Genomic DNA, 23,259 nt, shown 5'->3' with positions numbered 1-23,259 from the left:
TTTGAGCCAGTCTTTTGTCCATAGCCCAGGCTGGACTTGAACTTGTGATCCTCTTTTCTCATTCTCCGCAGTGCTGGGGTTACGGGTGTGTACCACCATACCTGGCCACTCCCTGCTCTTTAAACCCAGACTATTGTACTCTTTCCCTTCACGGCTAGGCCAATGTGGACCAGGCTTACTGTCCTATGGTTGTGTGGTCAGACTGCCAGGTGCAGCGGTGAGTGTGTTTGGGGCCCATTTGTGCTTCGTCACACTTTCCTCCTGCGTTCCCATGCTCTCCTTCCTGTTCCCTCTCTGTTGCCCTCTCACTTAGGATCATCCTAGTTGCTTATTGTAGGTCTGTGGGCCCAGAGTGTTTCTGGGCTGGGGGTGGGTTCTGACGGCTAACCAAACCGACACACGTTCTTTTGGGCTGCTCATTTTCCTGGGGTGCAGAACCAGGCGTGTATGGCAGGATTGAGGACAGCCACAGAATGTGTGTTTGAAGAGTAGCCTTCAGCAGCCTGGACCACAACCCGGCCCTGTTATAATATCCATGCCTGGTGCACCCTTCTGCAGGCCTTTGTAAAAGGCGACTGTGACAACTGTGTGACAGTCCTGAAATGAATGATTGAGGACTAGCTCTGGCCAGAAATCTCTCCTTGCTTTTCTGTTTTGGGGGAGGGCCCAGCCCTAATGGGTTTTGTCTAAACTAACCATTGCCAAGTTCAGTAAAACAAGGAACAATGTAAGTATCCCTTACCCAAAATGCTTAAGGACCTGAAATGTCTCAGATTTTGAATTTGGGGAGTTAGGGAGATAATGGATTATTTGTGTATGTATAATGGGATATATTTTAAAGCAAAGCTTATGTTTCCTATAGACATCATACATAGCCTGACGGTATTATAGAGCACATTGTTTCCGTTGCATTTGGGCTTTGGCCAAAAGGCAAAGCATGGAACTTTTGACTTATGGTCAGAGCATTTTGTGTTTTGGAGTTTTGTGTTAGGGATGCTTTGGCAAGTTCAGTGTGAGGTCTTACAGTTAACTGGGCATCTTGTGGAAATGTCCTCTGGGGCAGGGGATGTGACTCAGGTGGTAAAGCGTTTGTCTAACATGCATGAAAACCCTGGGTTTGATTCCTAATACCACATAAAAACTGGGCATTGTGGTACATGCCTGTCTGCTAGTGCTTGGGGAATCAGATGTTCAAGGTCATGAGCTACATAGCAACTTTGAGGCTAGCCTGGGCTACATGAGATCCTGCTTCCAAAAAAATAAAAATAAATAAAAAAGTGCAGACCCTGATTCAGTGGCAGGAGGCACCTCACAGTTTGTCTAACTTGCTCCAGGGGTGGCAGTGCTGTTGGTCACTTGGCCATGCTTGCAACAAATGCTTGTCTAGGGAAGCGTTTAGTCCAGGGAAGGACTAAAAAAATAAATAGAGTCTTCCAGGCATGGTGGCACATACCTTTAATTCCAGTACCCGGGAGTCAGAGGCAGGTGTGCTTCTAAACTCAAGGCCAGCCTGCTCTACATAGCAAGTTCAGGACAGTTAGGGCTCCACAGTGAGGCATTGTCTCAAAAACTAAAAATCCAATTATCTGAAGCTATAGAAATTTTGTAAAAACAGGGGGTTTTTTTGTTTAAAATTTTTGCACATATATTTTGTTCATATTCTTTTCCTTCCCCAACTCCTCTCAGATTCTTACACCAAACTTTATGTTCTTTCTCTCTCTCAAAAAAAAAAAAAAGGAAAAAAAGGAAGGGAAAAATCTTATTGAACCAAACTAAACAAACAAGCACATTCAGAAGCATAGAATCAATTTTGTGTTGCCCAACTACTGAGTAGGAAGCCAACCCTGGAGGGTGGTTGACATACTTAGTCACGTTCCGCTGGAGAAAATGGATTTTCTCTTGCCCAGAAGTTGTCAGTTGCAAATAACTTCTTGGTTATTCTTGGGACTCTGTGTCCACTTGTGCGTCTCCGTGCTAGGGAGTCTGGGTTGAACCTGTGCAGGTCTCCTGTACTTTGCCATAGTCTCTGGGAGTTCTTATGTGCATCAACTCTGTTGTGTCTAGACAATGCTGTTTCCTTGGAGTGGTCCACTGCTTGCTCTTAGAATCATCCTGCATCATCCTCTGCATAGAACCCTGAGTCTTGAGGAAAGGGGTGTGATAAAGACATCCCATTTAGGGCCGAGTACTTCCAGCTTTTTCTCACTTTCTGCATGTTGTCCAGCTGTGGGTCTCTGTGTTAATTATCTATTATGAGGAGAAGCTTCTTAATGTCCAATGTACTGATCTATAGCTATAGCAACATGTCTTTAGGAGCCATTTTATTGCTATGTTCTTTTAGCAGAATAATAGTAGTAGGTTTTACTCTAGTACCAATGATCTATGTAACCTTTGGCTCTTCGCCTCATTGACAATGTCAGGTACGGGTTCTGTCTTATGGAGTGAGCCTTAAAACACATTTTTTAGAAAGTGGTTGGTTACTCACAACATTTATGCCACTGTCACAGCAGCGTGTCTTGTAGGAAGGTCATTATTGTAGATCACAGGGTTTATACCTGAGCGAGATTGATTGATGATTACTTTTCTTCTCCAGTAGTGCACTTCCGTTACTGTGACTGCTAGTCAGTAGGGGTGAAGCCTTAGCTGTGCACCAACTTGATCTCGCAACATTTGATGTCGTGAGTGTGCGGTGTCTTCAGCAATAGGGTCTTGGTGTCAGGTTGTGGAGGGCAACCAATAGCATCACAAATAACCTGTAATTATTTTTGTGTGTGTTAGACCACTTTGGCCAGTGACTTAAAGAGATGTAACCCATTTCTGGTACTGGGACTTTTACTTGGTAGCATATGATGTCTAATTGGGGTATTGTTTTCCCCATTATATGATGACACCATTTAAATTCTTTTTATATATGTATAAATTTTTAAAAAGCAATTTTAAAATGTTATAAAATGAAATAAACATTTATAATCCCTAGGTTTAAAAAATGAGAGTAATGAGTATAAGTTCCCATCTAATTGCTGTAAATGTTTGTAGATGTTTAGTCTATTTTCCCAAGTTGCTTCACTGGGTTGAGAGCCTGTGGCCAGGACCATCCTCACTTAGAGAGCGAGCTGGGCTTCCAGGCGCTGGGACACGCTTTGACCCGGCACCCTAAGGGATGCAGGAGGGAAAGAGACCAGAACCTGTCTCCCACTGTAGGCAGAAACCACTGTGTACATCATTGTGAGATGCAAGCTGGATGAGAGGGTGTCAACAGAAGCGGAGTTCTCCCCTGAGGATTCTCCCTCCATCAGGGTGGAAGGCACGCTGGAGAATGAGTACACGGTCTCCGTGAAGGCTCCAGGTAAGTGGCCCCGTGCTGACAGGAGAGCATGCTGCCTCCTGGGCATTGTCACTCAGCACTGCTAAGCTGGCTTTAAAAAAGCAGTGCGTCCTTTTAATTGCATGTCCTGCGCTACCAGTGTGGTTTAATAATTTTCCACGTTCATGACTTTTCACATTTCCTCTTTGGTGAATTGAATCTTTGTGGTTGGTATATTTTTAATTTTTTCTTTCCTCATCAGAACCTCTTCCGGTGGTATAAGCTCCTACCCCAGTAAGAGCACATAGTACAGACAGCCACAAAGCAGGTCAGCTGATTCCACTGAATTACACCCTGATTTCAGGGTGGCAGGAATAAAGTGTTCTTCTCTAACTACCAGGATTCTAGCCCTTGGTGACTCCTAGATCTTCATACAAAGTACCTTAACCCCTATTGTATTTTTGTTTGTTTGTTTGTTTATTGTTCATCAAGACCTGAGGAATTCAACAAGAGAGGCTAGAGAGAACTGGCTCAGTAGTTAAGAACACATCCTGTTCTTGTAGAAAAGCCAAGTTCAGTTTCAAGCATCACATTGGACCCTTCAAAACTGCCTGTAACTCAGTCTCCAGGAGGATCCTATGCATCTTGAATGCATAGACATCTGCACCCATGCATACATGCGCATTTTCACATGTGTTCGCTGAGCACGAACACACATGGAGGAATGTTAATTTAGAAATATGGCTGTTCTGGCAAGAGATCACATCCAGAGGCCTTGTAGGTCTATGATCCGGCTAGAATACAAACATGCCTTTAATCCAGGAGACAGAGACAAGCAGATCTGAGTTCAAGGCCAGCCTGGTATAGAGCAAGCTTCAGGTCAAGAAAGGTTACATCCAGGCTTGGTGGTACATGCCTTTAATCCCAAACAATGAAGGTAAACATGGAAGCACCCATGTTTGAAAGTGGTATCTAATTGAGTGCCAGAAAAAGAGATTAATCAGAGAAAGGTTTGACAGAATAGGATATGCCTAAGTCTCATGAGAAGAGAGGAAAAGGAAGCTACTTAAGGGGCAATGCAGATATAGAAAGCAGTGTTTTACTGGGACAGTGATAGGGAGATGATTTGCAGAGAGAGAGAGAGAGAGAGAGAGAGAGAGAGAGAGAGAGAGAGAGAGAGAGAACTCAGGTGAAGGCTGATTACACCAGAGAATGAGAAGGAGCCAGACAATTAGAAAAAAATTATTGGAGTTAATTTGAGGCCAATCAGAGAAATTCAGAGGCCAAGAGAAAAGCCAGAATGAATAAGTTAGTTGGGAGAGGAGTTTGAGCCAGAACAGCTGAGTTGAACCAGCCAACCCAGAGCTCAGAAAGAATAGGCAAGGGTGAGTCTCAGAAGTCCCAGAAGTCTCAGAAGTCTCAGAGGCTGGAAACGGTCTAGGCCTAGGTTAGATTGTACAGAGGCTAGACGCTTCCAGGACTAGGTCTAGGTTAGCAGACAGAGGCAGTACACTCAGAGACAACAATTGAAACAGGGAAATAAAAGTTACTTTTACACATACACACACAAATAAATACTGAAAATTATGCAAAACAGATGAAAATCCTTTAAAAATGCAGTTGACAACCCAATGAAGATCTTATTCTATATGAGATCATACATGCTGGCCGGCTCATCTCCTCCCAGCTCACCTCTGACACATCCTTCCAGTTCCAGTGTGGTGCTTCACCATTCAGATGTAACATCCATCTGCTCACAGTCACTTTTTGTTCTTCCTGGCACTTTACCCGTGTCTTTTGTTCTTTTTAGACCTTTCATCTGGGAATGTTTGTCTGAAGGTGTATTCTGGAGACCTGGTGGTATGTGAAACCACCATCAGCTATTACACTGACATGGAGGAAATTGGGAATTTGCTGTCCAGTGCTGCAAACCCCGTGGAGTTCATGTGTCAGGTAAGCCTTTTAGGAGGAGACCCGAGCTCTCTGGACACGAGGACTTCTATGTGGGGCTCTTTAGCTTCAATCTTGACTGGCAGGCGCTAGCTGGATTTGCAATCTGACAGTCTTCGCTGTTTTACGTAGGCCTTTAAAATTGTGCCCTACAACACAGAGACGCTTGATAAACTGCTCACAGAGTCCCTAAAGAACAACATCCCTGCAAGTGGACTGCACCTCTTTGGGATCAGCCAGCTGGAAGAAGAAGACATGATGACAAGTAAGTGAGCACTCATTTCACCCAGAGGGCGTGGCCTGGGCCGTGTAGGGCATAAGTTATTGTCTGCCAACGCCAAGGCGAACCAAAAAGACAGGGTTAATTCTTTCTTTCTTTCTTTCTTTCTTTCTTTCTTTCTTTCTTTCTTTCCTAAGTAACAATATAGTCTAAAATAACGATAGAAAGTACAGTTAAGAACAGAAGCCAATGGCATAATTGTGTACTATCATCAAGTATGGTGTACTGTGCATAGTTGTGTCTGTCATACTTTTATATGACTGGCAGCCAGCCTAGAAGGCTCACTCACACCAGCACCATCACCAGCATGTAAGAAATGCATTATGCTATGTTATGATAGCTAAAGCTTCACTGGGAGGTAGGAGTTTGTCAGCTTCCTTCTAATCTGATGGGACTTCTGTGTCTGAAATGCCATTACATGCGTGGTACACTTGACTCCCTTCTGAAAACATGTATGGTTCTCATTTACCTTCTAGGTGGAGTTCAAACTCCTCTGCCTTATAATGAGCCTCTCCCAAGGGCTGCTTCTGCCATGGCCTTTCTCTGCACTCTTCATAGCAGTTCTTTTGTTCCCCAATAGTACATGCCTCTCTCGTCTATATCTTCTCATGGAGACACCATTGCTCTGCCCCTGCCTTGGTTGCCATTGTCCTGGTGGTTTTCCCTTCATCTCTGCAGGAAGCAAGGCCTTCCCCAGTCCTCCAGGAATGTGTACCTCCATGGGCTGCTCTGCTAACATGTGGGCCTTTTGTCCTACGGCTTGCCTGCTGTCCGTCTTTTGCACTAGGCTTTCAGCTCAGAGGGGGTCGCCAGATACTGGCTCTTTGTAGGCTTTAAGCAAATATTTGTAACTTGAGGGAAGAGTGCACACATTCTACGGTAGCAATAGGAGCCAGGAGCGTCCCTCCACATGCCTGGGGATATCTTGTGGGATGCTGCACAGGGCCCCTGTTCCTTCCACTGTGGTGGTGCTGCTCAGTGGCACTCAAGTCTCTGGTTCCTTCTGCCTTTAGTTCCATCTGCCTGTAGTGAGGTAAACACAGGAAGAGAATGACCCGCTGGCCTTCTCCAAGGGGTATGCTCTTCCCTGCGCCCTCTCCTTGTTCGTTCTCCTACCATGGAATGTTCTTGCCTCACAGCTGTAAATGTTTCTTATTCCTTAACCAGAGGCTCAGGAGAGAGTATCTCATAGCCTGACAACATGGGGCCCTGGGGACATTTTTAGATCTTTCATCCCAAGGGTCATATCCTGGTGAACAAGAAGCTGGATTTATCATGAATAAAATGACAGGGCCAGGCCTGGAGAGGTGGCTCAGTGATTAAACCACTGTCCACACAAGCAAGAGGACTGGAGTTCAGATCTTCAGAACCTCTTAAATCCCATTTGAAATCCCAATCCCAGAAGTCAGAGACAGATGATGGGGAGCAAGCAGGCTAGCTGTACTGGGTCTGAGTGAGAGGCCCTGCCTCAAATAACACGGTAGAAGGACGATAGAGGAAGATTCTTGACGTCATCCTGGGCCTCCACACACATGTGCATTTGCATGCACCCCCCTCACATATGCCTACATGTTTGCAAATGCACGTAAGCACATGAACTACAGCTCACACACATATCTGAAAAGAAGAGAAAATAAAAAAACACCTAAGGTGACAGACAGAGCCTAGAAATCAACTTTTATGAAAAGGGGGAAAAAAGATTTATTATGAAAAGGGAAGGGGAGATTTATTCCTTAAGTCCCCAACATGAGCCCACTTGTTTTCTTGGCTTATTTACAAAATTGGCAATAAGAGATAAGCAGATGGACCTCTTTCTATTAGAACACTTCTTCCCTTATTTTAATTTTATATGTATGGGTGTTTGCCTGCATGTATGTCTGTGCAACCTGTGTGTGCAGTCAGAGTCCAGAAGAGGGTGCTAGATCCCCTAGGACTGGGGTTAGAGATAGTTGTAAGCTGCCATTGGATGCTAGGACTCAAGCCTGGGTCTTCAGAAAGAGCAACCAGTCTCTTAACTTCTGAGCCATCTCTCCAGCCTGGATCATCCATCCCTTAGCAGCACAAAATAATTGTTTCAGACACATGTTGAGTGTTGCAGGGAAGAGCAAAATGGGATTCCTATCACACTTTGTGGCTTCTGTTTAAGCCTTTAGAATCAGCGTGGATTGGGGTTTGAAATGTAGCTCAGTGATAGGGCACTCACCTGGCATGTCAAGCCCTGAGTTTGACCCCTTGCCCCAGGGAAAGAAAAGCAACATTTCCAAAGGATTTTTCCACTCTCTTTAAAGCAGAAGACGTGCCACTAGTTACTAGATTTACTAATAAAATATCATTTCCTCTACCATGTGAGTACATGATCTTTAGGGGTTCCCCCAAAGGAAGCCACCAGTTAGGTCAATCAGCCAGTAAGCAATGATTGAGCACCTACTGCATGCATGCTGAGGCTCAGCAGCTCTACCTCCGGGAGCAAAGGTATCTATCCTGTGCCTACCTTCTTCCCCTTCAGTCTAATTCTCCCCGATGCCCTGACAGATCAGAGGGATGAAGAGCTGCCCACCCTGTTGCACTTTGCTGCGAAGTATGGACTGAAGAACCTCACTGCCCTCTTGCTCACCTGCCCGGGGGCTCTCCAGGCATACAGCGTGGCCAACAAGCACGGCCACTATCCCAACACCATCGCTGAGAAACACGGCTTCAGGGACCTGCGCCAGTTCATCGACGAGTATGTGGTAAGCTCAAGGCAAGAGGAAGCGAGAGAGGGAAAGAGAGAGGGGCCGTGTGATGGGGCATGCGCAGAGTGGCTCCAGGTCTGCCTTTTCATCGAAGACCCTGGTGGATCTTGTCTCTAACTTGTCTCTCTGGCAGTGGGCAGTTTTTGTGGGCCTAAGTCCAAATTTCTATGCCTGCTCGGTAGCCATGTGACTTTAGGCAGGCGTGTCACAAGTCCCCTCCCTTTTAATTTACTTATTATTATTTTTTATGTCTAAGTGTTTGCCTCCGTGCATGCCTGGTGGCCCTAGAAGAGGCCACCTGATATCCTAGAACCTGAGTTCCTGACTGTTGTGGGATGCCTTATAGGTACAAAGAATAGGATCTGGGTCCTCTGTAAGAGCAGCAAGTGCTCTTAACCACTGACTTGTCTTTCCAGCCTCCTTCTCCCATTTCTTAATATGCAAAAGAAAAAGATCCTAAGAGCTCTGTTCATAGAGCTGTTTTTAGACCAAAAGGAGCTGACATATGCAAAGCACTGAGGCCATTCCCAAAACACCGACAGGAACTGGCTGATGCCGAGCCCCTGAGCCACTACCTCTAAGACTCCTTGGTGGCATGTCCCTAGCTGCTTTGCCCACCTTTGGGCCCAGGTGAACTGTGTTGGGATGGGTTCTTTAATTCACTAAGTCCACAATAAGGCTCTATTCTGAGGTGGCCAACGTTGAGAGCCTGCTCCCTGCTAGTTAGTGTCCCATCTCTCTGAGCCCCTGCTTAGATCTGAACTTAAGGCAGGTGAGTCTGCCTCGCTTCCTTGGCAGGCCGGTCTTGGTCGCTGACGTCTGAGTCCTGCTCTGAGTTCAAGCTTGCACCATGCCTGGGATTTATTACACTCCCAGGACTGCCTCCACCCTCTTGGAGGAAGTTGTTCCTGACCCCACTCCCTGTGGGTGTTCTTCCTTCTTTTCAAACCCACAAAGGGCGCTCAAGACTAGCTCATCTGGCTGTGACCCCCAAAACAAGCAGCCAGGCTTATAAGGTCTTGCTTGCTCCCTCCTCCAGACAGGAGTGAGCCTGATGCTTCTCCAGAAATGTAACTCTGCTCTGTGGTAGAAAACCCATGCATAAGGGAGTGATGCCAGGGGCAAAGAGGGGCCTCCCGATGTTTTGGGGGCTGTGTAGGGATTTCAGACCATCAGAAAAGTTCAAGTCCTTGTTTGGGTCCTCACTGGCATAAATGGGCATAAAAACCCTCATAATCTTAAAGTTTTTTACTTGACTTTACTTTGAAATCACTGATGTGCTGAACACAGCAGGTCATTTTGTATTGGTCATTGTCGGGAAATCCCCTCTGTGTTCAGAGTGGAAACTAATTTGCTGAGCTCATTCGGTCAGCACATGCCCCACTGCACTTAATTTTCACCACCCTCCTCTGAAGTTGAAGGGATGAAGACCATCATCTCATAAACGAGAAAAGGGAAGTAGAAAGCCACGGTGATTGTGCCTAGGCCTTCACTCTGGTTAAGGCAGAGATGGGATTTGAACCTAGTTCCAGGCTAAAGTCAAGGCTTGTTATCCGGCTCGGCATAACAGGACAGGTGGAAGTGTCATTTTCGGAGCGCTGTGAGCTCCTCTGTGGCTCACACTTCTCATATCTTGACTCCTAACTGAGTCACCGTTAGCCTCGCCTCCAAAGGCTGGCTGTGCATGTTGCTCATGGCCTGTAACAGCAGTTCTCAACCTGGAGGTCGAACGACCCTTTCACAGGAGTTACCTAAGCCCGTTGGGAAACACAGTTATTCACATTACCATTCCTAACGGTAGCGAAAGTACAGTTATGAAGTAGCAACAGGAATAATGTTATGGTTGGGAGTCATAGCAACACAAGGGACTGAATTAAGGGGTCGCAGCATTAGGAAGGTTGAGAACCAGTGGCCTATAAGGATTGTCACATCTTATTTATTTATTTGCCACATGCTAAACCTGGAGTCCCAAACGCTAAGGAACTGTTACTCAGTTCATTTGGGTGTCACCGGGAAACTAACGCACTATCAATCAAAGGTGACCTCTGACCATGAGAGGGGAGCTTCCTGTGGTTTGAGGCTGAAGTAAGGATTGTGACACACCACAGAGTCTGGCCAGTAAAAGTTGTTCAGAGCTTGCAAGGAAGCCAGCCTTCAGCCTCACACCATCTGGAGCAGGGGGCCGGGGGAGGCTTTCTGACACGTTAAGGGCAGCTGTCACTGGGGACATCCAGAATGTTGAACCTGGGGGAGAAAACCCTAGACATTGTCAAGCACTTGGCTAAAGCTTCCAGAAGGTACAGGGATGATGCCATCCCTCAGGGACCCCTGGTTGCACAAGTGTGGAAACACCTTAGCAAATACTGTACATCTGTGTGGCTCCTTGTGTCATTTGGGTGCCCACCGGGATCAGCGAGCTCTGGATTGAGCACCCAGTGGGCCTGAGTTTACCCAGCTAGCCAAGTTCCTCAGGGTGTGCAACGAGCCCGTCTTCCCTTGCAGGAGACTGCGGGCCAGCTGGAGGGTCGAAACCCAGACTGTAAGCCCTGCAGGGAAGACTAGATTTTCTGAGCTTTGTTTTTACTCATCTGTAAATGAGGGAGAGTCACGTGCCTTCCAAAGGAGGGTGGGTGCCCGTGTGGAGCCTGAGTCTTAACTAGCTGCTCATGAGGGAGTCATTTTTATTTATGTCCTCTGGCCTGTGAACACTGAGCTAGGCTATAAGTGCTTAACTCTGTGACTAATGTTGGAGGAAGATATAAAGATCAGAACAAGAAGGGTAAGGCAAAGGAGAGAAAAGAGCCCAATGCCTGGTGCTTCAGAGCTCGCTGCAAGGCTGGGAATGCCGATAAACAGTTGGAACCCTGATCCTTGACTCCCTTTGCCCACTTCAAGGCCACTGGCAGCCTGAGTGTGCCCAGCTAGCCAGGTTCCTCAGTGTGCCATGAGCCCATCTTCCCTTGCAGGAGACTGTGGACATGCTGAAGAGTCACATTAAGGAGGAGCTAATGCATGGTGAGGAGGCTGAGGATGTGTATGAGTCCATGGCCCACCTGTCCACAGACCTGCTCATGAAATGCTCCCTCAACCCTGGCTGTGACGAGGAGCTGTATGAGTCCATGGCTGCCTTTGCCCCAGCGGCCACAGAAGATCTCTGTAAGTAGCCCTGGTTCTGCTTCCGACCTGTTGCCAAGAAACAGCTTTCTCCAGTCTAGTCCGATTACCCCTGCAAGAGCCTGTGTTGCAATAGCACTGGGGCTGCAGGGCTGCGTGGCTACAGGCTTGCAGTCATGTGTCATAACAAACAGCCCTTCTCCCAGCTTCCTCCGTTGCTTGCCTGGAAGTCACTAGTCTTGACAGCAAGGCCTTGTGACCCAGAGGCTCTCAGCCCTACAGTCCTTATGGGCCCTTTTCATAACAACCATTTTACAACACCCCTTTTACTATCTGATGTGCAATTTGCGTGTGATATAACCTACCCACACATGAAACCCTTTGGCTTTCTTACACTGTCTCAATTGAGTTGTAGAAGAAAAATGAGCGGAGAAGGCATGCTTAGGCATGCCTGCATGTGAAGACATATGAAATAGCCCTGTGCAGGCAAATACATCTGGAGCCACCACCAACGTCATAGCCTCATATATTGATTGACACATGTGTGTTCTTTGGTGACTCAACTACCTAGAGCAGTGTTGGCGTTGATACCTGGATTTTCTTAAATGATGAAACCCTTCTTTACAACCTCATATAATTCGAATTCTTGGAAATTTCAATGTATAAAAGAAATGAAGGTATAAATTTAGGTGTGTGTGTGTGTGTGTGTGTGTGTGTGTGTGTGTACAGTGTAGTGTATGCATGGGCATTTGTGCATGTTCCAGAGGTCATCAACTTTGGAGACAAGGTCTCTCTTTGGACTCAGCGGGGCTCACTGGTTGTTGGACTGCTCTAGGGGTTGTGGTCTCCTGCCTCTGTGGCCCTCTGAAGGGCAGGCAGAGACAGACAGACCCACTCATTTCACTGACCGTGACTTCCTGGATGAGAAGGAAGTCCGGCTCTGGAAGAAGCAGGGTAGAGGGCAAATGGATCCAGCTCAGATGCCGTGGCAATGCTAGCATGGTGATGGCCACTCATTTGCCATCCCCAGATGTGGACTGGTTACTTTCATCTGTGGTGTCTTACCCAGCTGTCCTTCACCTTGATGAATAGAATCCTCTCTACAGGGGAAAACTAAAGGATCCAGGAGTTAGTTCTTTCTCTCTTTCTTTCTTTCTTTCTTTCTTTCTTTCTTTCTTTCTTTCTTTCTTTCTTTCTTTCTTTCTTTCTTTCTTTCCTTCCTCCCCCCCTCCCTCCCTCCCTCTCCCTCCCTCCCTCCCTCCCTCCCTCTCCCTCTCTCCCTCCCTCCCTCCCTCCCTCCCTCCCTCCTTCCTTCCTTCCTTCCTTCCTTCCTTCCTTCCTTCCTTCCTTTCTTTTGATTATTTTGTTTATTTACTTTACATCCTGATCATAGCTTCCCTCCCTCCTTTCCTCTAAACCTTCCCTCTCCCATTCCCTCTCCCCACCTCCCCCTTTCTTTCTTCTCTGAGACAGGGAGGCCTCTCATGGGTATCAGCCCACCTTGGCACATCAAGTTGGAGTAGGACTAGGCACATCTTCTCCTATTGAGGCCAGACAAGACAGCCCAGTTAGAGGAAAGCGATCCAAAGGCAGGCAGCAGAGTCAGAGACAGCCCCTGCTCCTGCTGTTAGGGGTCCAACATGAAGACCAAGCTGGACATCAGTTACATGTGTGTAGGGGGCCTAGTACCATCCCAAACATGTTCTTTGGTTACTGTTTGAGTCTCTTTGGGCCCAGGTTAGTTGATTCTGTAGCTTTTCTTGTGGTGTTCTTGACCTCTCTGTCTTCTTCAATCCTTCCACAAGATTTCCCAAGCTCTTCCTAATATTTGGCTGTGGGTCTCTGCATCTCTTTCCATCATCTGCTGGGTGAAGCCACTCAGAGGACAAGCGCCTGTTTGTAAGAATAGCAGAATGTCATTAATAGTGTCAGGGGTCGGCTCACTCTCATGGCATGGGTCTCAAGTTGGGTCAGTCATTGGTTGTCCCTTCCCTCACTTTCTGCTCCATCCTTACCCCTGTGCATCTTGTAGGCAGGGCAAATTGTGGGCTGAATGTTTTGTGGGTGTGTTGGTGTCCCCGTCCCTCCGTTGGAGGTCTTGCCTGGTTACACCTGGTGGCTGTTTCAGTTTCCTTATTCCCTATTGCTAGGTGCTTAGCTAGGGTCACCTCATTGATTCCTGGGAGTTTCCCTTGTCCTAGTTTTCTGGTTCTTCTCAGAGATGATCCCTGCTGTGTCCCCATCCATTCCAGTTCTCTCTCCCTCTATCCTCCCCACGCTTAATCCCTCCTGTTCCCCTCCTCCCCACCTCCAATTCCACCCTGTTCCCTCCCTTCAACCACTCCCGCATGACTCTTTTATTTCCCCTTCTCAGAGATGAATCTCACTGAGTTAGTGACATTCTTAAGTCCATCAAGGGTAAACTGGTTCAGGAATTTGAAACTTCAGGTTTCCAAAAGGAGGTCTGTCTGCCATCATACTAGGGTAAAGGAACCTCTGCCCTGCCCTGCCCTTCTGGGGTTGTATTTGCTGCCCTTGGGATGGACACTCCTCAGGAGCTGCTTCTATATGGCTGAATAGCTAGGGTTATCAATGCTCACCTTTTTTGTCGTACCTAACGGTGATTCTTAGAGGTTGAAAATCAATGTATTAGGGAAATTCACCCAACACTTACATGTTATTGGTTCACAGATGGATACTATAGAGTACAAGGTTTTAGGCCAGTTACCTTAGAGAACCTGCAAGTGTTGTTGGGACAAATCTGCCCCCTTATTGCTTAGGTTTGGGCAAGGGTATAATGAGGACTTCTTTGCCAAAGGGAACCCCAAATAACCACTGCTTAGGAAGGTCACAGGCGAGCTCCTAGTGTTCGGTGAAGGGGAGCTGGGAGGAAGTGCTGGGGGTCTCCCTCACTTCCTCAACAACACCCCTACCTCCACCAACCCATTCCCCCCCACACACCCTCTCTCTCACACACACCCTCTCTCTCACACACACCCTCTCTTACACACACATCCTCTCTCACACACACACACCCTCTCTCACACACACAGCCTTTAGTTTAGATATACTGCCACCAGGTGGTCACTCTGTGTCTCTGTTATCAGGACACAGATCTGGAGTTTTACATCCACATCTCGCTCAGTAGAAACTATCTTTGTTAAAGACAAAATGATGCAATTACTGGATAAAATCAAGGCACCTTCTTGTTTGTTTTCACCAATCCTCTTGTTCGGTTCTTGTGCCTCCATCCTTGCCTTTGAGGGTAAATTATGCTCCTCATGGTTATGGGTGGTGGCTGTTTCAGTTTCCGTATTCCCCATTGCTGGGAGTCTTAGCTAGAGGCACCGTATCAATGCCTTAATGACTGGAAACCTGGTGAGCTAGTCCCTGGAGGCTCTTGTCGTGTCTGTTTCCATATCTTAGAGACTCACCTTTTCCTGTGAGAGAATGGAGTGAAGTACAACATTATGCTGCCAGGAACTGCAGACTCACAAGAGTCATTGCCATCCTAGAGGGGATTTAAGTTGCCTAGACTAAAACTTTTCTTTTGACCCCTGACCTTTCTGGGATCTACACCAGCTGAGGGTCACATCTGGCAGTGCACTGACTTGGCCCCAACTGCCTTTCTGGTTTTCCTCAGCAACTCCCTAGTGACTGGGGTCTTGTGACAAATCATCTCCAGTTTATGGTTTCTTTTACATGATCTCTCTGATTCTAAGAGCCAGCTTCTGTCTGAGCTGCAGACACAGCTAGGCACTATGAAGGACCTTGCAAGCCAGGCCTGCAGGTCTCTCTCTAAGCAAAGTTGCCATGTTATCAGTGGGCTTCTGAGGCATGCCCCATCCACACTGCATTCTTTCAGGAGTCTCCCCTTCCCGAACTGCACAGGCTCTGCCGTTCGTTCCCTTGCTGACCTGTTTGAGAAGAATCTGCTGAGCAGAGCCTGGCAGTACTGCAGGGGCCTCTGCGTACGAGGTCAGATGTGTGCCGTCTGTGGACTCCTTGATCTAGTGCTTGCTGAAAACACTGGATCAAAGGTTTTAAGGTTAACGAGATAAAAATCTCTACCTCCAGCATCCAGCCATGCTCCCCTCTGGACCCATACAGCTTACCAACTCTGTGTCCCTTGGGGCACAGCGCACAGAGCACCATGGGTCCTCATTAATTATATGTCACTCTGGTGATGAGCCCCTGGCTTTGATAGGATGAATGACTTACAGCTTCGTGTCATCTCAGACCAGTGCTGTGCATAAGATGTGTTCATCCAATAGAGGTTCCAGAAAATAAGATGTAATCCAGGACTTTGTGGAACTTCAAGCATAGATTAGTTTGTCCACATTTTAATGAAATGCCCTTTGTATTTTTTTTTTTTTGACAGGTGTAGCAAGGCATCAATTAGGTGCTGCCGAGGGAGGGACCTCAGGGGGTCATGACTCCCTGGCTGCCCCAGGCTGCCTTTTATTTCATGTCAACATACATTATGCTAGTTCTTTCTCCTAAATGGCCTGTCTTTTTTTTTTTTTTTCTGTGCTTGAGCAGTGCCTAGACTCCATCTTCACCAAGCACAAACTCCACCATATTACACACTTAGTTCTTGTTTCTTCATAAGGTTTTCACCTACTCGCTCATTCAGCAAGCCCTTATCTAAATCTGAGTATAAGTGACACAGTGCGAGGTGATAAACGGCCAGCAAATAAACTGTCCTGATTGCTGCCTTCCAGAGTTTACATTCCAGGGATCTGCTCCCACATGGCAGGGCTGCTTCACCCACGAAGTATAAAGCCTCAGACTGGACTTGCTCCTCCCTCTGACTTGGCATTTTTGCCCCGTTTTCTTCATTGCCAGTACCTTTAAGGTGACATCGTCAGTCAAACCACTACTCAGGTACACACGGGAGCTGCGAGAATCCAGGTTATCTTCATGTTTTAATCGAGCGCTCCCTGCGCCAAGACTCCGTGTTTGGCTGCAAAAGATACTGTAGGGTAAAGGTGGGGTCTTGTTGGCCTTTAGGGTTGGAGAGCTTTTTCTAGAACAATCTTTTAGCAGCTGGTGTTTTCTCGGCTTTATGTTGCACTGGCATGTAAATCTGGACGGAGTGAGTGCCCCCTGCAGCTAAATGATCTAGATCAAAGTTCTGTCCCAAGAGGAGAATCACACAGGTTTCTTTGGGAATTTGTGAAGTGCTGTTGATTTGTTCCCCAAGTGCCAGCTGGGCAAGGGTGTTTTGTCACCTTGAGTGCCAGCCTCTTGCACTTGAGAAATGGACCCTTGGAGACTGACTCTGTAGCGTGCTCTGAGAGCCTGCAGCTGCTGCTTCAGGAGGCGGCTGCGACCCAGCCTTGCTTTCTTGTTCTTGTTTTTCTTCTGCTGAAATGAAAGAACTTTGCACTTTTTCCTTAGACCAGTGGGTTTCAACACATTTCGGTTTATTTTTAACTGGCAAACGGTGAAGGTCAAGTGCTTGGAATCTGAATTACAAACCTGGAACATCCAGGAATGCAAGGATGTATTGTTCTACTGCTTTTCAAAATCCCGTGGGTCTGCAAACAGCGTTCCCTTTGCCCACAGAATTTTCTGTGTTTTGGGTCACTTCAGTACGGCTTGCTGTCCGCCTGGCTTCTGGAGACAAGGTGTTTCCAGATTTACACCTGGTGTCTTACAGCTTGTGACTGCCAGACAATTAGGCACCTTCTATTACAAACAGCACACATTGCCTGCCTAGGCTTATTGCCTAATATTGGTATGGCAAACTATGTTTTAAAAATAATGTATGCCAATGTCGGTCGGCCACTATCGAGTACCTGGGTGCTGTGTGGAGAAGGATTTGAGGACAGAGGCAATGCTGTGGTTATGATGGCTGCCATGAATACAGACTAGGGTGTGGAGGCCTGTGTATACATCTGTTGTTCTCTGTCAAATTCAAAGATCTATAGTTTCAATTAAGTCCAAGGAGAAGCACCTTGTTTACAATGTAACAGGACAGAAAGTCTTCTTCTGGAACTTCAGTTAAGGGGTACACACATCCGGAGGCACCACAGAGGCCAATGTCCACATAACGTTGCCCAGTCTGTGTAAGCACAATAGACTTTCTCCAGTGTGCCACAATTCTAGTCTCCTTTCCAGCCCCACATGGGAAGAAATTCACAGCAGAGTAACGCTCCCAGTGTGTGGCTGTGATGCATGTGCCGAGGGGGATCAGGGTTGTGGGCAGAATTAAGCTTGCCAGCTAGCTGCCCTTGAGATAAGGAGACCAGCCTGGCTTCTCTGTGAGTCTGGCATAGCTACGGATGTCCCTATGAGTGAAATCGGGAACCAGAGGACAGAAAGATGCAAGGTAAGAAGGGCGTGGCTCAGCCAAGCTTCCTGTCTGCGTCGCTGGCTCTGTAGGCGGAGGGAGAGGGCCTGTTGCCAAGGCATGTGACGAGCCCTGGACCCTGGGGAGCACAAGGAAACACATCCTACTCTAGTTCTTCCATAAAGGAATGTGGCCCAGATAAAAACCTTGATTTTGGCCAGCAGAACGCTCTTTGACTTTTGGAGCATGGAACTGTGGGACAATGCATTTACGTCCGGTTAGTGGCAGTTTGTCTCAGTAGCCTCAGAGCTAAGTTGCCTCAGAGTCAGGGCTAGGAATTTGGTTATCTTGCACTGTTCCTATGCATTCATAAACATTGTCTTTGTCACCTCACACAGCCGTCCTATGAGGTAGGCCCTGTGATTTATCCCCACTTTGCAGGTGGGACACTGGAGCTCACCTGTTTCAAGTGACCAGCCTGAGGACATAGACCTAGTGAGAGTCAGAGTCAGGACTTGAGCTTAAGTGTTTAAGCTACCAGAGGCCATTCCACAGAGGTGCCCAGCAGCCAGTCTCCACACCTCTGTTGCTCACTGGGTTTCAGATGCTGCCTTTCTGTGACAGCTTTGCCCCCTAAATGCAGACTATTTGGCTTTACTGCCTGCTCCTGGGTCTGCATGCGTCCTTCATCTCTTCACTAAACACCTGCCTCATCATGTTGTCTAGTCGCTCCTCCTCATATCCTCTGACTTCAGGAGGACAGCCTCTCATGATGAGCCTAGATACACGGGATGGGGCCAGCATGGGTTGTAGAGCACCACCTAGTGGGTGCTACCCAGCACACTCATAATATGCAAGAATCAGGACATTTGGGTGTTCTGGGACCTTAAGAAAGAAAATGCCTAGAGCTTGTTTGGAGGTTCTAGCAGGGGAGCGCAGCTACTCGTATACCCTTGACCTAAGACAGGTCCTCCTCTATTCGGGGAAGGTTGTCCTCTTCAACCGAGCGTGCAGCTTCCGGAGGGACACAAAAGATCATTATGAATGAGATATCCTAGAAGGAGAAAGACACACATGGTATATTCTCACTTACATAGACCTATGAGATATGATAAACATAGTGAAATCTATACACCTAAAAAAAGATAAAAAAGAAAGAGGACCCAGGGTAAGATGATCAATCCTCACTTAGAAAGACAAATGGGACATAGGAGAAAACAAGCAACAGAACAGGAGCCTACCACAGAGGGTCTCTGAAAGACTCTACCTAGCAGTGTATCAAGGCAGATACTAAGATTCATAACCAAACTCTTGGCAGAGTGCAGGAAATTATATGAAAGAAGGGGGAGTTAGTATGACGTAGAGAGGATAGGAGCTCCACAAGGACCAAATATATTTGAGCACAGGGGTCTTTTCTGAGACTGACACTCCACCAAGGACCATGTATGGATATAACCTAGAGCCTCTGCTCGGATGAAGCCCATGGTAGCTCAGTAACCATAATAAGGGGAACAGGGACTATTTCAGATAGGAACTCAATGGCAGGCTCTTTGACCTCCCCACCCCCCAAGAGAGGAGCAGTCCTGCTAGGCCACAGAGGAGGACTTTGCAGCCAGTCCTGAAGATACCTGATAAAACAGGGTCAGATGAAAGGGGAGGAGGTCCTCCCCAATCAGTGGACTTGGAAAGGGGCAGGGAGGAGATGAGGTGGGGGGAGGGATTGGGAGTGAATGAGGGATACAGCTGGGATACAGAGTTAATAAAATGTAACTAATAATAATAATAAGAAGAAGAAAGGGACAGGAAAGGGAGGGCAGAAGGATAAGTGGGGAATATGGTCAATGTTTAATATGTGCTCATACGAATTTTAAAAATAAAATGAAAAAAAAAGAAAGAAAATGGCTGGCAAACCAAGTTAGCCTATTGTAGGCATTGGCATTTATTTTATTTAGACATTACCCATGCCTTAACTATACCTAACTATAAGAATACTGTGTGTCTGAACAAAGAAATTTAAAATGTGATGCTTGAGGTCATGGATGAGAGAATTCAAATATTGTGATAAACACATTCTCATACTCAGTCTGAAGGCAGGAGGCAGGATTAAAGCAAACTTACTCTCAAAAAAGGAGACAAAAATGGCAGTAGAAAGTATCTCAGTGATAGAGTTCTTGCCTCGTATGTGTGTGGCCCCAGGCTGGAGACCTGGCATCTCAGTAAAAGAAGCAAGAATTAGACAGATAGGATTCTCTCGAACTGAGGAGACGCTCGTTGGGTTCTAAGAGCACCTGTGGTGCTTCAGAGGCCCCGAGTTTAGTTCTCCACAGGCACAGATGGCTCACACCTTCTGTGATTCCAGGTCTGGGGGGCTCAGTAGCCTCTTCTGGCATCTGCATGCACGCACACTCCCCAAAACACGTACTCACAACTAAAAACAAAACCTTTGAAAAATTACATCTAGGTGCGGTGGTGCACACCTCTAACCCCGGCACTTGGGAGGCAGAGGCAGGTGGGTCTCTGTGAGTTCAGGGACAGCCTGGTCTACATAGTGAGCTCCAGGCCAGGCAGGAGTGCACAGAGAGACCGTGTGTCTAAAACATATGAAGAATTCAGCTAACTCAGCAGGGGGAAACAAAACAAAACAAAACCTGAAACTGACCAGAAATTAGCAATGTAGGCTTTTCTTTTTAAAATATGCAAATTTCCAGCAAATATATGAAAATGCTCAACGTGATTCACCGGGGAAATGTAAATCAAAACCACAGTGAGGTACCATTTCAGCCGAGTTAGAGCGGCTGGAATTAAAAAAAAAAAAATCAACCAAAAAATGTTAGCAAGGATTCAAAGAAAGGGGAAGTCTTAGACACTGTTGGGGCTCTCGTTATGGGAACTAGTGTGGAAATTTCTCAAGACACTAGATACGGCCCAACAGCCCCACTTTTGGGTCGAGCTCTCCAATGGAAATGAAATCCCATATTTGTGTGTCTCTGTTGACGCAACAGCTAGAATTAACTGAGGTGCCCTTCGCTGCGCCGGTGGATAAAGAAAGCATGGCACATGCACACAGTGGAGAGCCATTTACCCATAAAATGGAATCTTGTCATTTGTGTCCACATGGGTGGGGGATGAAGGACAAAAACTAAATGAAGTTTTAAAAAACCATAAAACGATGATGGACACCAAAATACAGTTATAGGGGGCACAAATTCTGCTGTTCTGGGTAGTAAGGTGCCTACTGTTTATAAAACTTTATTATGTATTTTATGAAGAACTAAAAGAAGTTCAGAGATCCTCAGGACAAAGAAGTAATGACTGTGTGAAGAGGTGGGGTTGTTAATTAACCCGATTGGCACTGCAATGCATACCGCCAACATATATCAGCTTATCTGTGTGAACTGAGAGTGGTGTCCTGTCAGCACTTAGGAGATGAAAGCAAAAGAACCAGATGTTCAAGGTTATCCTCTGCTATGTAGTAGGTTCAAGGCCAGCCAAGGCTACATGAAACCTAAAACAACCACCACCAAATAAGAAACAAAATGGCACAGCTCTTAAGAGCGCTTGCTGCCCTTCTACTCTCCCAGAGGTCCTGAGTCCTGTTCTCAGCACCCATGTCAAGCAGCATTAATTATAATGCCGCCTCCAGGAGGTCTGATGCCCTCTTCTGTCCTCTGTGGTACCCATCGTACCACATGGCATACTCTCTCTCTCTCTCTCTCTCTCTCTCTCTCTCTCTCTCTCTGTCACACACACACACACACACACACACACACACATGTATACACACCAATAATATAATAAGTAAAAATAAATTTAAAAATAAACCTTAACAAATAAAGTCTGGAGAAATGGCTCAGCTGTTAAAGGCTCACCAAAATAGTAAAAATTAGTCTTAACAAAAACCCAAATTATCATCTGTCTACCCCATAAAGATATATAAACTATGTGTGTCAAATTTTTTCCTAAGTTCAGTCCTTAATGCTATGAAAATATTATTTTTGTGGTACTGGACATGAAACCCACAGTATTATGCATGGCAGGGCAAGCCGTCTGCTGGGAAGCCATGTCCCAAATCATGAGAATTACTTATCATGTAAATAGAGTCTTCTCTTTTGAATTGCTCTTTGCTTAGGGCCTTCACCCGGGGATAGTATTTAATGACAAAAAGAATAGTGAGGAAGCGTTAATCTAGCCCTGCGTACGTGCTAGGAACTGCACCGTGCTCCTGGCAGGCTTCTCGGGCGACACGACAAACCTCCAGGAGACCTTGCTGTTCCCATCACCATTTTACAGACAGGAAGAGAGAGAAGCTGAATGGATTGAAACGAGAGGACCAAGGATAATGATGGCCAAAGTTAATAAAAACACTTTTCATTTCCCTTTCTGCATGAGAATTTGACCTTTGTTTGACTTCCTAGCTTCGTTACCCTGGTAACCCGATAAGAACTAAATGTCAACTGTGTTTCTAGGCAACATTACCTAGGATGAGAATGACCCCTGATTGGCCACATATCTGGATCTGGGAGGAGCTGACTACCAGCAAAGGACCTGTGTTCTGAGCCTCTCTGGGGGTGATGACTCTTGAGTGTCTCTTGTGGGGACCCTGGAAGCTGCACCCCTTGAGATGTGATGAGAAATGGCTTTTGTGGGTACAGGCCTTCCCCCCGGGTAGCTCCTGCCCCTGCCTGCTGTAGCCCTCATCTCCTAGCACCAGGTTTGCCGAGTGGAGACATGCTTTCTTGCTACTGTGACACTGACCTTTCCCAAACAAAGTCATCTTGTGGGTGTGACTGTTCTACCAGAGCAGTGGTTCTCAACCTTCCTGATGCTGCTGTGACCCTTTAATACAGTTCCCCATGTTGTGGTGACCCCCTAACCATAAAATTATTTTGTTGCTACTTTATAAGTGTAATTTTGCTACTGTTATAAATCGTAATTTGAATATCTGATATTCAGGGTATAGCTTATGTAATATCCCTGGGGGGTGGGGGGGAGACCCACAGGTTGAGAACCACTGGGCTAGACCATAAAAGAATAGTTGATATCAGGCTGCTGGCGTGATGTCATACAAGCAAGAAGGAGGAAGAGGAGTGGAAAAAACAAGACAGGCCTGTGTATTATGATATGATAACCAAGCTTCCGGCTTTCCTGCTCAGCTCTGTCAGGGAAGCCCTAGGAGGCTGACATTTGGCAAAGCCTAGTTTTCTGCTTCCAAAGTCAGACTCTTGAGGATCAGGGAAAGCATGACGATAGAGTAAGGCAAATTGGATTTTCTTGGGTTGCTCATTTAGTCCCACCTCCATCATTCTCCATGCAGCCTGCTCTGTAAGTCACCAAAAGGTGGTTATCTTGATGGCATAGGGGGCCAGAACGGGGCTCAGCAGAGAGTCCTGATGTGCCGTGCTTGCTTTTGCTGCTGGAGTCACTCCTCTGCTCGCTTGTTCCTCTCCTCAGAATTTTATTTGGAGCTGGTGCTCAGGCTTAGTGGTGAGCACCCAGCTCAGCACTGAGCACCAAGCTTAATGGTGAGTACTCAGCTTAGTGGTGAGCACCCAGTTTAGCGGTGAGCACTCAGCTCAGCAGT

General features: G+C 46.7%; 1 protein-coding gene across 2 annotated transcripts in view; it reads left to right on the top strand.

The window, feature by feature from the left end:
- The window catches only part of Pik3ap1 (phosphoinositide-3-kinase adaptor protein 1), a 111,378-nt gene that overhangs the window by 52,817 nt on the left and 35,302 nt on the right, over positions 1-23,259 (top strand). For both annotated transcript variants that reach the window (XM_021650512.2, XM_021650514.2), the window contains 5 exons: positions 3,202-3,346; positions 5,115-5,257; positions 5,387-5,519; positions 8,067-8,263; positions 11,233-11,422. In XM_021650512.2, coding sequence (XP_021506187.1) covers positions 3,202-3,346; positions 5,115-5,257; positions 5,387-5,519; positions 8,067-8,263; positions 11,233-11,422 — 808 coding nt within the window. The remainder of the gene's footprint in view (positions 1-3,201; positions 3,347-5,114; positions 5,258-5,386; positions 5,520-8,066; positions 8,264-11,232; positions 11,423-23,259) is intronic.

This window comes from Meriones unguiculatus, chromosome 1 (genome assembly GCF_030254825.1).
Source record: "Meriones unguiculatus strain TT.TT164.6M chromosome 1, Bangor_MerUng_6.1, whole genome shotgun sequence".
Classification (NCBI taxonomy): domain Eukaryota; kingdom Metazoa; phylum Chordata; class Mammalia; order Rodentia; family Muridae; genus Meriones; species Meriones unguiculatus.
The sequence above is the reverse complement of the archived record's forward strand: the minus strand, read 5'-3'. Positions and strand labels throughout refer to the sequence as shown.